This window comes from Ylistrum balloti, unplaced genomic scaffold, assembly GCF_031769215.1.
Source record: "Ylistrum balloti isolate Yb309-2 unplaced genomic scaffold, AGI_CSIRO_Ybal_v1 Utg370114, whole genome shotgun sequence".
NCBI classification, from domain to species: Eukaryota; Metazoa; Mollusca; class Bivalvia; order Pectinida; family Pectinidae; genus Ylistrum; species Ylistrum balloti.
The window spans coordinates 28,832-43,821 of record NW_026782134.1 but is presented as its reverse complement, the minus strand read 5'-3'; the positions used below and the strand labels follow the sequence as shown (position 1 = coordinate 43,821).

Sequence of the window (14,990 nt, the reverse complement as noted above, 5' to 3'; positions counted from 1 at the left end):
ACATTGGGCAGCAAGCGCCTCGCATGAAAACAAAACACACGAGGGAGGAAGTTCTTGCCAACATGTTTTCCCACGAATGTTAAAATAAGAGAGATGTGAAGGATTGCGTCATCTCGTTTTAAAGCATCAAACAGAATCAACGATAATCATACAATGTGTTGGAATATGAGTTAATGTTTATTTTCAGAAATGATTCAAAAGACCTGTGTTATTGATCGCAGCAGCACATGTTGCCTACGGTAGGCTAGCTATATAAACTATGTAGGGAATATGCACATGTGAGAATCATTCAACGTGGAGTAATTATGCTACAAACGACATGGATTGCAATCGTTTTAGGAGTTTGGTCCTCTATGTATTTACTGGACGCCTTTTTAAAGGTAAACATTCGAACGAGTTCAACTGTTAAAAAAAGGAAATCGATATTAATGATAATGTTTTGATATATGTCCTGGTAATATGTAATGATATTTAAACGAATATGCGAAAATATAACTACACTGTTCAGTTCAAATTCCATTGTCAAGCTGGTTAATACTAACTGCAAAAGTTCTTAGCTTGATCATGATCAGCGTGTTTTTAGCTTGGTTGCAGACGATAGTCATAATTCCTCCCATATCGAAAATCTAGTTCTAGTGATCCCTTCAAGGGTGGGCATTCATCGAGTTATAAATCATACATCATTGGAAAGGTAAAACATTTTTCTACTAATGTATATCAGTGTCAAAGCAATTAGAAGTTTTAAACCAAGTATTTCCACTCATTTTCCTCAGCAGCTTTACCTTCCAGCGTATTGACAATGGATGCCAATAAATGTAATCTCTCTTGGCTTGTGGTTGTAAATCGACCATTCCCACCAATCTCGAGAGAATTTACTTTTTGCTTGCCTATAATATATGCTTCTAAAGGTTCATATCATGATTTTTGTCTCACCAAAAGTGACATATAGGTATTACGATGTCGGCACCCTCATCTGCACAAAGTTTTTTTGTGATAACTTGAGTACATTTTGGTCGATCAATCTCAAACTTCATACAGAGCTTCCTTATCAAAAGTGCTTGGTTGGGATTGTTTTTCAGGTCCAAAGATCAAGTTCACTGTTACTATGAACGGAAAAGTTTTACCCTGATAGCTTCAGTTCCCATTAGCCGATTAACACCTAACTTCATACAGTGCTTCCTTATCAAAAGTGCTTTCTTCGGATTGCTTCTAAAGTTTAAAGGTCAAGGACAGTGTTATCATTTATAGGAGATTGGTTTTCATATGACAACTTGAGTTTTCTTTGGACAATTACACTGAAGCTTAATGCAATGCTTCCATACCAAAGGGGCTTGCTTGGAGTTGCTTTTCTGGTCAAAATGTCAAAAGTCAAAGTCATTGTAGCTATAAAATGAAAATTGGTTTTGTATGATTACTTCAGTTTTCTTATGACAATTAGACTCAAACTTCATACAATGCTTCTTAACCAAAGGGGCTTGTCTGAGAATGCTTTTCAGGTGGGTTGTCTCTGTTCCTGCCTTATTTGGAGCTAATCAGTATTTTTTAATTTTTATTCTTTGCCACATAAGTGTTCAGTTCCCTTTGACACTATACATCTGATCTGAGTTTTTAGCTCACTTGGCCCTTTACTTTCCTGTCAGACATAAGACAATGAAACATTAAGGAAATATCTGCCATTTTAAGTACTTAGTATTAAAGTAATGATATCCTAACATATACAGAAATGTTTGTACACTGACCCTGCAGAAATTCTTTAAAATAATGATATTCAGTCAATTAGCTTTGGACAGGTAGAGTATGCCCCTTCAGACTGCTCTTGCTGAAGATTCCCCTGCCCTGCTTGGCTCCCAATCTGTGTCTGGTATTTCTCCTGCAGGTTTAGCTGCTCCATTGTTTCTTTAAAAAGAGTCACTTCTCTTCCCATATCAGTTTCCCTTGCAAATCAGATGGTCCAATATAAGAAACCACTGGAAGCAAAACTGTAAGGAAAAGAAAACTGGATACCATTAAATCAGAATAACAAACATTTACAAGTTTTTAACCACTTGCAATTCATTAATATTATTCACAAATATTACTTACATTTTTTTATTATGATTAATTTGAAAGAAATTTAAGGCAAAGCAAAATTTTATTGCTTTTCATACTTTCAGAGTGATTTATTTAGAGGGACATTTATGCTTTTTTGGACCATTTATGCTATTTTCACAAGGAATGTCAAAAATGAAAGCACGTTCATGTTTTCTTAAATCAAAGTTAATGTAAAGTAAAGGGGTGATAGTATTACAATTAATGACTTACAGTGGCGAATAGGCTGAAAGGGGACATGATAATTGACGGTTTTCTGTGGAATTGTAGAGGTCTTATAGTCTGTAGGTCAAATAATCTGCCACTCCAATAGAGTGTTGTTATTTTTGTATTATTTATTGTACAGTATCACTTTATTAAGAATTTATGTAAATCACAAATTTGTTGTTGCAACAGTACCTAAGATGTGACCCTCTGTAACATGCAATGTATATGTAGAGATCAATATTTTTGTAATTTGACATCATGTCATATCTGTAGGTGTATGTGTGATGATAATTACATATTATAAGAAAAAGAAAAAAAAATCTGAATCAATTATACTTCCCATGCTAGAAAATTTTACATTAAGTAGATCTATATCATGGTTTTGGATAATATAACGTACATTTGATGTCACATCATTAGTGCTCTCTTACTATTTCTTATGATGATATTTTGCTGTATGGTTGTTGTATTTCAATTTCATATATATATGAGTCTTATGTCTTTTCTGCCCAACAGTCACATAAATCCTGGAGCAGACATTACATCCACTTTTTGGATAGAACTGGTCTAGCTATCTCAATCTGTCAGCTGCGATGGTACTCCACGTTCCTCAATCGTACATTTGTACGTATCGGTCAGTGGCGCCCAAATTTTCTGAAGGTGTGGTTTACTTGTGGAGTGGTGTTTGGACTGCTGGCCATGTTGCTGTCCATGTTTCTGCTGACTTTACTTGTTATCAATACCTTCCGGAAACAGCCTGTGGAGCAACAAGTTCTCACTCCTGTGGTACAGTTTCATACAATACATAAGATATCATGACATGTTTTCATGTACACATTAAGGTTGCATTTTTAGCCCACTTTCAGTAGATGGTGGACTGTTAAAATCACTCTGCGTCCGTTTGGTTGTAGTCCATCCTTAAACAATTTTTGTTATCGCTATTTCTTGAGAAGCATTGATTGGGTCATTCTCAAATTTCCTACGAAGTTTCTCCTTGCACTTGATTCTTAGTTGTGCCTGTTTGATTTTTGGAATGGTAAAAGAAACAAAATGGCTGAAAGGCAGCCTTCTTGAATTTTAATAGTGAAAGTTTGCTAAAAGCAAAGGAAGAGGAAAGAAGAGAAAACAAGGGAAAATTCCAACACCACATGTTAAGAACAAATAAATATCTAACAATGGTGGTTTCCAAGATCCTTTTAGGATCTCTTTTCAGTGCAAGCATTTCATGTCAACAAATTCATCAGTGAGCAGACCAAGGGCTTTATTATTTATCAGTGAAATTTTCATGTTTGAGATTCATTATCCAGTATTTGTAAACAACTGGAAAGTTAACAAATAAAGCATCAAGTTACAGATCATTTCAGAATATGTATTTTGTGAACCAATGTTTAAGAAGCATCTCATATTTGAAACTTCAAAACTTTATCTTTTACATATGCCATGGTTAAACTTGCAAAACATTTTTTTCTAGAGATACCAGGGTAAAACTCGCTAACCTTTATGTTTTATAGATGCCATGTTAAACTTGCCAACCTTTCTCTTCTATAGATGCCATGTTGAACTTGCGAACCCTTATGTTCTAGATATGCAATGGTTAAACTTGCCAACCCCTTATGTTCTATAGATGCCATGGTTAAACTTGCCAATCCTTATGTTCTAAAGATGCCATGGTTAAACTTGCCAACCCTTATGTTCTATAGATGCCATGGTTAAACTTGCCAACCCCTTATGTTCTAGATATGCAATGGTTAAACTTGCCAACCCCTTATGTTCTATAGATGCCATGGTTAAACTTGCCAATCCTTATGTTCTATAGATGCCAGGGTTAAACTTGCCAATCCTTATGTTCTGTAGATGCCATGGTTAAACTTGCCAACCCTTAAGTTCTATAGATGCTAGGGTTAAACTTGCAAACCTTTATGTTCTATAGATGCCATGTTAAACTTGCAAACCCTTGTGTTCTATAGATGCCAGGGTTAAACTTGCCAACCCTTGTGTTCTATAGATGCCAGGGTTAAACTTGCCAACCCTTGTGTACTATAGATACCAGGGTTAAACTTGCCAACCCTTGTGTTCTATAGATGCCAGGGTTAAACTTGCCAACCCTTATGTTCTGTAGATGCCAGGGTTAAACTTGCCAACCTTTATGTTCTATAGATGCCTGGGATAAACCTACCAGCCAGTCAGGTCTCTTACTACCTGTTGACACTGCTTGTATGTGGTATTCTACATGAGGTGGGACATGCTGTGGCAGCTGTTAGGTAAGTATAGACTTCTGTTCTGTTTAGATAGCTACTGGCCAATCTCATTTACCTTTCTACAGCTTTCTCTCAAAAGTATTTTGACAGATAAAGTTAGGTTATCATATGTACAAGGATGAAAATAATTCTTTAATAACTAAATTCAATATTCATAAAACTACATTTTTATTGTGATTTACTGTATATAGATATAAGTTGGGACAGATTACCTGACATTATGTGATACCTGAGGTAGTTTTCATCTTGTTATGGCTGTAAAAACATTCTAATATGGGAAAGTAAATGATTTTATTGTGCCAGTTAGTTTGGTGGCTATGATGAAAATTAAGACATATTCTTTAACCGGTTTTAATATCAATCCGTGTGCAAATGCAAGATGTTATTTATAATGTATATTATTAGCATACAACTGAAAATTGTACCATCAGCTGATGAAATAAGACAATATCGCATGTGAAGGAAAATGATGTTTCAACACACAACTGGAAATGTACATATATAATAATAAATATGAAATTTATGTCAGTGCTATTTTGTTTTTCTACAGGGAACAGGTGCGTGTGAATGGGTTCGGTCTGTTTCTGCTGATTCTATACCCAGGTGCCTATGTTGACTTATACACTGACCACCTACAAGTTGTCTCCCCTATACGACAGCTCAGAATCTATTGTGCAGGGGTGTGGCATAACTTTGTGATTGTGATATTTTCTGTGATTATGTTGGTCCTTCTACCTTACCTGTGGATACCTATGTACACATCGGGCAATGCTGTTGCGGTCACCTATGTTACACAGGTATGTTGGGGCAGCAGCAATCTTCTGGAACAAAATCTACATGGATGTGGTTGCATTTTAGTTCATATGGTATATGTATTTGGTGATGTTAAGTAGATGCCATCACTTTTGAACTATACTTGAAGTGCACTCAAAATACACAATTTATTTTTATTTTTGAGTGTACAATTTTCATATAGACAAGATATGAAGAAATAAGGTTGATATTGTCACTCAAAATTTAGATATTTGTGTATTTTATAACATAATAGTCTCAGTTTTATAAACAAATGCACATCATAGGTTATACTTTAATTAACTTCCTAAACTGTTCAGAATTCAGCAGTGTCTGGTCCACGTGGCCTCAGTGTAGGGGATTCCATCACCAGCATTAGTGGCTGTCGTGTACGTAACCTTGATGACTGGACCAGCTGCATCAGTGTTAGCATGCGACAATCCTCTCTCGGACACTGCATGGCCATCGACCTTGTGAAAAGTCTAGACACGAAAGATCGAAGTAAGTTAAAAGTGAATTTGAAGATTTTTACTGAACAGAATCAGAAAATGTTATCAAAGTATTCCCTATGAGACCAGTTGAGATGACTTTTACAGAAACAATCCAAGGCTTCTACAGTATCCTACTGTCATTTAGATATAATTGCTGGTGTTCATTTGCCATTGTTTAATCTTATTTGTGTGGTGTAGAGGTGTCTGAGGCACTTGTTGTCTGGTTTGAAAATTTATCCTTTTGTCCACATTAACAGATTTCTACAGTGTGTGTGTTAACTAGTTAAATGGAGTGTATGTAAAACAAGAATTTGCTGGCAGTTTGTTTAAAACATCATAGTATATTTAGGGAAATTTATGTTGTATCTGTATTGAAAAAAAAATCATTATTCTTTAGAATATTTAGAAATGGAAAGCAAATTAAACAAAAGGTTGATAATTACTTCAATATCTTCTGATCACAAATTACATGCTGATGTTTGAGGATTATACGTTGTAATGTTTAATGTTTGACAGAATGATTGATCAATAAAACATATGCTTATTTTTACAGATTTATCCATTTCTGGAAAGTTAGAATCCCTTGACTGCTGTAACGGCACCAGCAATACTCACTTATGTTTTAGATTTCATGTCAAAACCTCCCCAGAAAATGTGAGTAGTTTTAGGTGTTTCATTCAAGGTGAAATATAATAGATATTTAAATTGATACAAAGAATATGGTTCAATCTCAGCAAATCAGTGCACTGTGTACTTTGTCTTAATCTCCAGGTATTGTATACATGTCAAAATTATTTAATCATTAGCTTAACAGATGTTTAAAAATATTCTGATGGATAAAATGAATTAATTTTTCATGTACATTATAAAGTCTCTCATTGACAATCAAAATCGTGATAAGTGAAATGTTATTATCTTTTTCTGAAATATTGCTAAAACATTTTGTATAATTATATTATACTGAGCCCATACATATATAGTTAATCTGAAAATATTCTGGCATGTAGCCATCTATGGAACAGGTATGTATAGAATGGGCCACTGTAGGGTATAGACATTGAGGAAGGGGTGTGAAGGACGTAAAACCTGTTCTGGTGTTGGTCTGTCTCTACCCTTACATCTTGTTATTTCTTATTCTTGTTAAATGTTTGTCAACTTATACAGTTTCATTTTATCAATTGTATAAGCAAATTAAGAAATTTTAATTGATTTAGAAACTAAAAAATGATATCATGAATGTCTGCTTAAACACTGTCTTATTTGCAGCTATTGGCCAAAATCCTTAAATATATTCAAGTTGGTACAGAGTGATAGAGTAATGGCTGTTTCTAGGTATCTGTAGTTCTTTCTAGTGTTCTCTTTAGTGAAGGAGCTTTACTAGAGACCATAAACTGCGCAATAGAACTATTTATATCTACACATTATTGTAGTAATAATGCATAAAATTCCTAATTATAATTTAGTGTCATTGATCAAGGTTAAAGGGTCAAATGTTGTACATAAATATTTGCCTTTTAGTTGCAGATGTAGACATATTTTGACAATAAATTGTGATATTCATTCGTCCAGAGTGCTGGGTGTGGCACTCTTGTCCCAGAGTTTTGGTTTGGCACTCTTTTGTCAAAGAATGTGACATTATTATGCCCCTGCCATTTATGGCCGGGGGCATATAGCGTTGCCCATGTCCGTCCGTCGCGTCCCATCCCGTCGCGTCCCGTCACGTCGCATCCCAAATCAGTATATACCACCTAACAACTTCATTCAGAAGGCAATTTTCATAAAACTTCATACAAATATCAAGTATGGAAAGACCTCATGCAGTGTTGAATTTCTCGGCATTCTAAAAAAAGATGGCCACCAGGGGAGATAACTCAAAAAAGAGGAACATCATCTTATTTCTACATAATTTGGTACTTGTGGGTTTTAAGGCATAAGGAACTAATATACTCCCTCATTTTTTCCAGAGAACAAAATTCCAAATTCATGTACGTTAAATCAACTTGTCAATTTAAGTATGAAACTTAAGTTGTACATATTTGCATACAAATAAACAAAATCATCTCTTTCGGACCTTTCACTATTATTTCACATGGGGGGGGAGGGAGGGGGGGCATTCATATCTTACATTTTCTAGTTTTTTCAGAGGTTGTTTGATATGATATTAATTATCACAGTGTGTTAACTGTAACATTCTTTTGTCACTGGGTGTGTTGAGTGGAACATTCTGTTGTCACTGAGTGTGTTGAGTGGAACGTTCTGTAGTTGCAGGTGTAAATATGACATTCCTTTGTCACTTTGTGTGTTGGGTGTAACATTATTATATCAAGGAGTGTGTGTTGGGTGTGAGGTTATCGTGTCATTTTGTGTTGAATGTAACATTATTATATCACAGAGTGTGTTGGATGTGAGGTTATCTTGTCACTGAGTGTGTTGTGTGTAACATTATTATATCACAGAGTGTGTTGGATGTGAGGTTATCTTGTCACTGATGTGTTGTGAAACATTATACAGACATGTTTCTAGTTTTTTCAGAGTGTTGTGATATCAATTATCACAGTGTATCACAGAGTGTGTTGGATGTGAGGTTATCTTGTCACTGAGTGTGTTGTGTAACTGGTGTGTGTTGAGTGTCACTGAACATTCTGTGTGTCACTGAGTGTGTTGTGTGTAACATTATTATATCACAGAGTGTGTTGGAGTTGCAGGTGTAAATATGACATTCCTTTGTCACTTTGTGTGTTGGGTGTAACATTATTATATCACAGGAGTGTGTGTTGGGTGTGAGGTTATCGTGTCATTTTGTGTTGTGTGTAACATTATTATATCACAGAGTGTGATGGATGTGAGGTTATCTTGTCACTGAGTGTGTTGTGTGTAACATTATTATATCACAGAGTGTGTTGGATGTGAGGTTATCTTGTCACTGAATGTGTTGGATGTGAAGCTATTTTGTCACTGAGTGTGTTGTGAAACATTATTATATCACAGAGTGTGTTGGATGTGAGGTTATCTTGTCACTGAGTGTGTTGTGAAACATTATTATATCACAGAGTGTGTTGGATGTGAGGTTATCTTGTCACTGAATGTGTTGGATGTGAGGCTATCTTGTCACTGAGTGTGTTGTGTGTAACATTATTATATCACAGAGTGTGTTGGATGTGAGGTTATCTTGTCACTGAGTGTGTTGTGTAACATTATTATAACACAGAGTGTGTTGGATGTGAGGCTATCTTGTCACTGAGTGTGTTGTGTGTAACATTATTATATCACAGAGTGTGTTGGATGTGAGGTTATCTTGTCACTGAGTGTGTTGTGTGTAACATTATTATATCACAGAGTGTGTTGGATGTGAGGTTATCTTGTCACTGAATGTGTTGGATGTGAGGCTATCTTGTCACTGAGTGTGTTGTGTGTAACATTATGTGTTATCACAGAGTGTGATGGATGTGAGGTTATCTTGTCACTGAGTGTGTTGTGTAACATTATTATAACACAGAGTGTGTTGGATGTGAGGCTATCTTGTCACAGAGTGTGTTGGATGTGAGGCTATCTTGTCACTGAGTGTGTTGTGTAACATTATTATATCACAGAGTGTGTTGGATGTGAGGTTATCTTGTCACAGAGTGTGATGGATGCGAGGTTATCTTGTCACTTTACATTGAATGTGACCTTCTTTAATTGAAGAGTATTGAGTGTGACATCCTTCTTTCACAATGTGTTGAGTGTAACATTTTTCTTTGTCATGAGATATTGAACATGATATTCTTTTGTTACAGATTATTTGATATGGTGTTCTTCTGTTAAACGTTGTTTGGTATTTGCTCCTTAAACAGTATTTTTAAGTTTATTTCTGTAGCAAGGTTTTGTTAGATCATCTGACCTTTCGGGTCAACATTACCTATAAAACATCATGTTTTGTCTGTCATTGCCCACCATTCACCATCCATCATCAAGTAAACTTTAACTTAAAAATGCTTTTCCTCTCATGTGCCCAAACAGATTTTACCAGATTTGGCCTTAAACATCACTAGGGGAGGGAAATCATAATTTGTTTTGGTGAAGTTGATTCAACCCCTTGGCAAATTTGGGTTGGGGTGTCAGTAGGGAAATTCAGCTAAAATTTTGCTGCTTAATGCTACTTCTCCTTAATGCCTGAATGGATTTCAACCATATTTTGTCTAAACATGTCTTGGAAAGGGAAATTATAAGTTTTGTAAATGAAGTTGGTTAAACCTTCTGGTGACTTGGGGATGGGGTGCAAAAGGAGAATTTCTTAAATTTTGCTATAAACTGCTATTTCTCCTTTATGACCAAGTAGATTTCATCAAAATTTTGTCTGAAATGTCAATAGGATAGGGCAATCATAATATATGTAACTGAAAGTATTGTGGGCCTTAGAAGTCAAGGAGTGAGGCCTTGAGGAAAGCTGAGCAATTAGGCTCTTCTGATGTGCCTGGAAAGATATGCCTCCAACATTACTGGGAGAGGACAACCATAGTTTACATAAATGAAGGTATCACCACCCATATGGGCCAGGAGTCAAGGCCTTTTGGGGGAAATTTAGGAATGAGGCTTTAAAGGTCTTTTCCTCTGATGTTCTATGTATTTTGGTCTGATGACTGTTGTGGCCCATTTGCCTCTTGTTGTTTACATTCCCCTGCATGGTTGTGGTAAAGGACCCAATAAGTTAGATTATGACGGAATATTATGTTAGTTGCTTTATCAGAATGTCTTACAATTATAGAAATCTGTCTTAGCTGATGTTATTGCTGATCTGATATTACAATACATATGCATTAAGAATTAAATAAATGCATGAAGTCATTCTTAACTCAGGATTTACAATGTATACCATGACTTCAGCTTTTGGATACCTTTTCATCTATCATTTGTTGTTTTATTTTTCTTTAGAAATATGCATGCTTACCTGCAAGATCAACAACAGATCGGCCAATGTGTAAGTTTCAGAGTGACTGCTATATCCCCAGTGTAGATATGGTATGTGTTTACCCAGCCGTAGACAACCATACACGACTACTTCAAGTACACCACAGCAGGAAGCCTCCCCTTCTCTTCCTAGGACATCCCCTCGATCTACACTACTCAGGTAATGTATATTTACTCCCCTCGATCTACACTACTCAGGTAAAGTATATTAACTCTGGTAAATTAAACTTTTACATCTTGCCTTAAAGCCAATCAGTTAAAGACAAACATGATACAAAGTACAACATTAGTGTACATAGCATATACAAAGAATGAGATTCATCATTGTCATCATTATCATCATCATCATTGAGTATTCAAACGTAAAATATACAAGAAAGATATTCAAACTTAAAATATGCACATTTTACAAACTTGAAATATACAGGTTAGATGTTTTGGCTTACAATACACAGGTAGAATATTTAAACTTACAATACATGTCTGGAAATTTTCTCAAAATTCTGAATATTTCTGATATTTTATATGGTGATGCACTGTGATATATTAATATACAGTAGAATCATTTTGTTTCAATCTAACATTTTCATATTGTTAGCAGGAAAGCCAAGATAAAATCTTATCACTTTCTTTTTCTTTTAACATTCTTGTCATGCCAACTGAAATATGTTATAAAAGGATGTCGATCAAGTGAAGTATTAGTATGGGATACATAGCAGTGACCAACATGTTGGCTCAGTGTTATAACTTGTTTCCATTTTGGATTAATTGTGACAGAAAAAGTACTTTTTTTTTGTTTCAAAGATGCACACTGAAGAGAAATATAAAAATATATATATTAACTTGTAGGCTTATTACAGTAAAAAATAGTCAAGTGATTTCTTCTTCATGTGGTATAATTTCAATTTCAGTGAGTCTGTCAAATTTTGTACCAAGGTTTTCCTTTGTCCCAGCTGGATTTCCTGATGTGGTGGAGACTTTCAGCAAGTATCCTTTATATTGGAAGATGATAAAAAAGTTGTCAATGAGACAACAAACAATATTTTGATGGATTTTGGCAATATAAAATGTTAAGCTTCAGGAATGTAGACATAATTGTTCCCAATGTGATTACATATAGAGTGCTGAAAGCAAGGAAAGGCTTCAGAATTTTATTGAAGTCAAACTTCTATGAAGCAAACTTCAATGATTCAAATTTCTCAATGTATTGAAGTTTTTATCAAGTCCCAAATTTTTATTCCTATATAGTACTACTAACTTACCCCGTTATGAATCAAAGTTTAATAAATCACAGTTTTTGATGTATTGAACTTTTTCACGGACCGAAGCTATAATGACATAGTCACCTCATGATTCGAACAAAACATATACTTGCATTCTACAATGATAATGTTAATTTAACAGCCTGCTGAGGGTACTAGGAATAATTTTAATTTTGACCAGTTTGAAAACAATTAATTAAAAGTCTTTTAATCTGTGATTTCCTTAACCTATATTTGAGATATTTGATATCATTGTCCGGAGCCCTTGTCATCCTCAACGTAGTGCCATGTTACGCCCTGGATGGTCAATGGATCTGTAGTGCCTTTATCGAACTGAGTCTGCGCTCCACCGTTCCAGACAGGGACACCAGAGGCATTATATTTACTGTGATACTTCTTTATGGCACAGGACTTCTTTTTGTCAACGTCGTCATAGCCATGTGGACACTTTTCACCTAATTGCATCATCACACTTGCACTGGTTCTACAATCAGAACTGGATTGATCTCCTAACACACTAGTTGCAATTTCCCTACCCACAGGACAGTTAATCATCATCACTTTACAGGGTATTCTTATCACCTGTGAGTATCTTCAAACAAGTGATTGAAACATTTATATACATTTCAACATAATAAAATCATTGATCTACAATCCATAGAAATGTCAAATTGTCCTGCTTTCTCAAATAAGTTTGTGTTAGCTATAAAGATGAAGTACAATTTATATTTAAAGACTTGCCTAGGTATGACAGAAAATGCTGTTTGACTGTCTGTCAATGGTTTTTTTTCCTACAAGAAACTTTCCTTACTCTTTCACTAATGTGCTATTTATTATACACTATTGACACTAATGGTAAAATGTACATTTTTGTTAGATGTGTAAATATTGATGATGAAAGCTAGGTCAGTCGATAAATATGTTACGTATTGTGACATGAAAATGACATTCTACAGTAACCAGTTTCAATGATGGATTTTGACATTTTAAGATTTTTTTTACTCAAGAACCCCAAAAAGGATCTTGAATCTTGCACAGTGTTTCTTCTGGTTGTGCATGTTATTTTGAGCGGTATTTGAATATTCAAGATGGCCACCAGAGGCCATTTTGAGCAATCATTTCAACAGGGAATAAAAATCACTGAAAATATCTTATGTTTGTATACATAAACACCATTTCATTGACTTTCACAGAATTTAATCACTGTTAAGTAGCTTAATTGGGAACAATTGTAAATATTGACCTCACGACAACTATACGGTATATATCGATGATGGTGGTACAGTTTGAACTTAGTGTGATGATAATGAGCCAAGGGGCAACAACCAATACAGCTATTTATCTCCAGAATACACATTACACATATCCATGACACAGTGTGAAAAAGGGAGGTGTTCACAGTGGTTTGTTGTGATTTGAGGGACCAATATGGATTGTGATATTTAACGCACCTTTTCCAGATAGTATAGAATGTAAAGAATCAGGGGAGTTTGTTATCGTTCTTTATTGTACATTTATGTGTTGGATATATCTGTCAAGATATATGATGAACTTGTGATGTCATAAGTGCCTTACATCTTTATTTATGTAGGAGGTATAGAAGTTCTAGTTGTATTGATTAGAATGAGATTCATCAGTTTGGTATAGATATATTTAGAGGTGGTTGCCACTGAAGATTGTTACATAACAACTGAAGGAATTCCTTTTCACATCAAACTTGTCAGACTGACATGATAACATGCAAATTAGTTGACTATATTTAGCATTCGAATCATATAATGCTTTGCACATAACACACAAATTTGATATCAAAACATCCTGAGTCACCCACGTTGTGCTGGATTCTTGGTCAGTACTGTAAGCTTGCTGAGTATCATAATGTAGTTTCACTAAAGTGTAAAATTCCGATGTGTTTAAATATTTATTAGAAAGTTGGTGATCACATTGAAGAAGACAATTATCTTAAACACAAACAGCACTTTTTTTTTCTTATTATCTCTTTGCTTGATAAAGGAAACAGACGTTTTTGAAACCTCAGAAGAAGATGTATTTTTCAATTCCTGTTTCTGCTTGAAATAAACATCTTAAATGAAAAGTAGTTGTATTTTGTGTAAGTGCATCAGATTGTTCTTTCAGAAGCCTGTTACTTGTAAAGATTATGAAATACTATCGTGACATTAAGTTATTCAGCCTTCCCTTGGGATGGAAACATGTATCATCTGCTTCTATAACGTTTTGTTATAAATGGAACTTCATCATTGATTATTAAGTGACTTTAGCAAACTAACCATTTTCAGGTTAAAGCTGTTTTAACAGTGCCGACAGAACTGTACTCTTTATTTTTGTTAAGTCATTGTACATGTACCTTTGTTTGAAAATGAGAGGTGCAATAGGTATAAAATGTTCAGTGAAATCTTCTCTTGGCTCATTCAAAATGTCTTGAATGGAATTTTTTTTTTTAATGTTTTCTTCACACCAATAAGTATGCAATGTCAGTTATTTGATTTGAAATTACCATCATGTACTAAGTCTGTGAAATGAACTATCTCTTACATCAAGGTATAGAAACCTATAGACATCTAAAGGCAGCTTAGGTATCATGATCAGTTTTTGTATTGAGTACATTTTTATAGTATTTTGGTATTCTGTCACAAATAATCGTTCTGAAAACGGATTATTGTAGTATAAGAGTGTAATTGTTACCCATAAAAGAGAAATCTTTGTAATATTATGTGATTGATATTTCTATGATTGTATGGTTTTCATGTTGTCGTTAATGCTTTATATTCTTCAAACTTCTTGTTTTAGTTTGGGATACAATGTGTGGTGATTGTACATGCATTCAGGTTAGATAAAAGGTAAAAGTATCTATTTAACACATTAAAAATGTTACCACATTTTATTTATAGACAACTATGAGATTCTCTATATATGTAAGTTATTTT

The 14,990-nt window shown here is 34.7% G+C and overlaps 1 protein-coding gene across 1 annotated transcript; it reads left to right on the top strand.

Moving 5' to 3' along the window:
• Window positions 1-151: 151 nt before the first annotated feature.
• On the top strand, window positions 152-12,633 carry LOC132550254 (membrane-bound transcription factor site-2 protease-like). The gene is made up of 9 exons (XM_060214300.1): window positions 152-380; window positions 2,812-3,081; window positions 4,453-4,556; window positions 5,104-5,350; window positions 5,666-5,846; window positions 6,390-6,490; window positions 10,748-10,943; window positions 11,695-11,770; window positions 12,285-12,633. Exons 1-9 carry the CDS (start codon window positions 306-308, stop codon window positions 12,502-12,504), a joined length of 1,470 nt encoding a protein of 489 aa, XP_060070283.1. The 5' UTR covers window positions 152-305; the 3' UTR covers window positions 12,505-12,633.
• The last annotated feature ends 2,357 nt before the right edge of the window (window positions 12,634-14,990 follow it).

Coding starts and splice junctions, on each gene's coding strand:
- LOC132550254 (XM_060214300.1), top strand. CDS start 306: ATGCTACAAACGACATGGATTGCAATCGTTTTAGGAGTTTGGTCCTCT. Junction 5,351..5,665: donor CGGTCACCTATGTTACACAG/GTATGTTGGGGC, acceptor TAAACTGTTCAG/AATTCAGCAGTGTCTGGTCC. Junction 5,847..6,389: donor TCTAGACACGAAAGATCGAA/GTAAGTTAAAAG, acceptor TTATTTTTACAG/ATTTATCCATTTCTGGAAAG.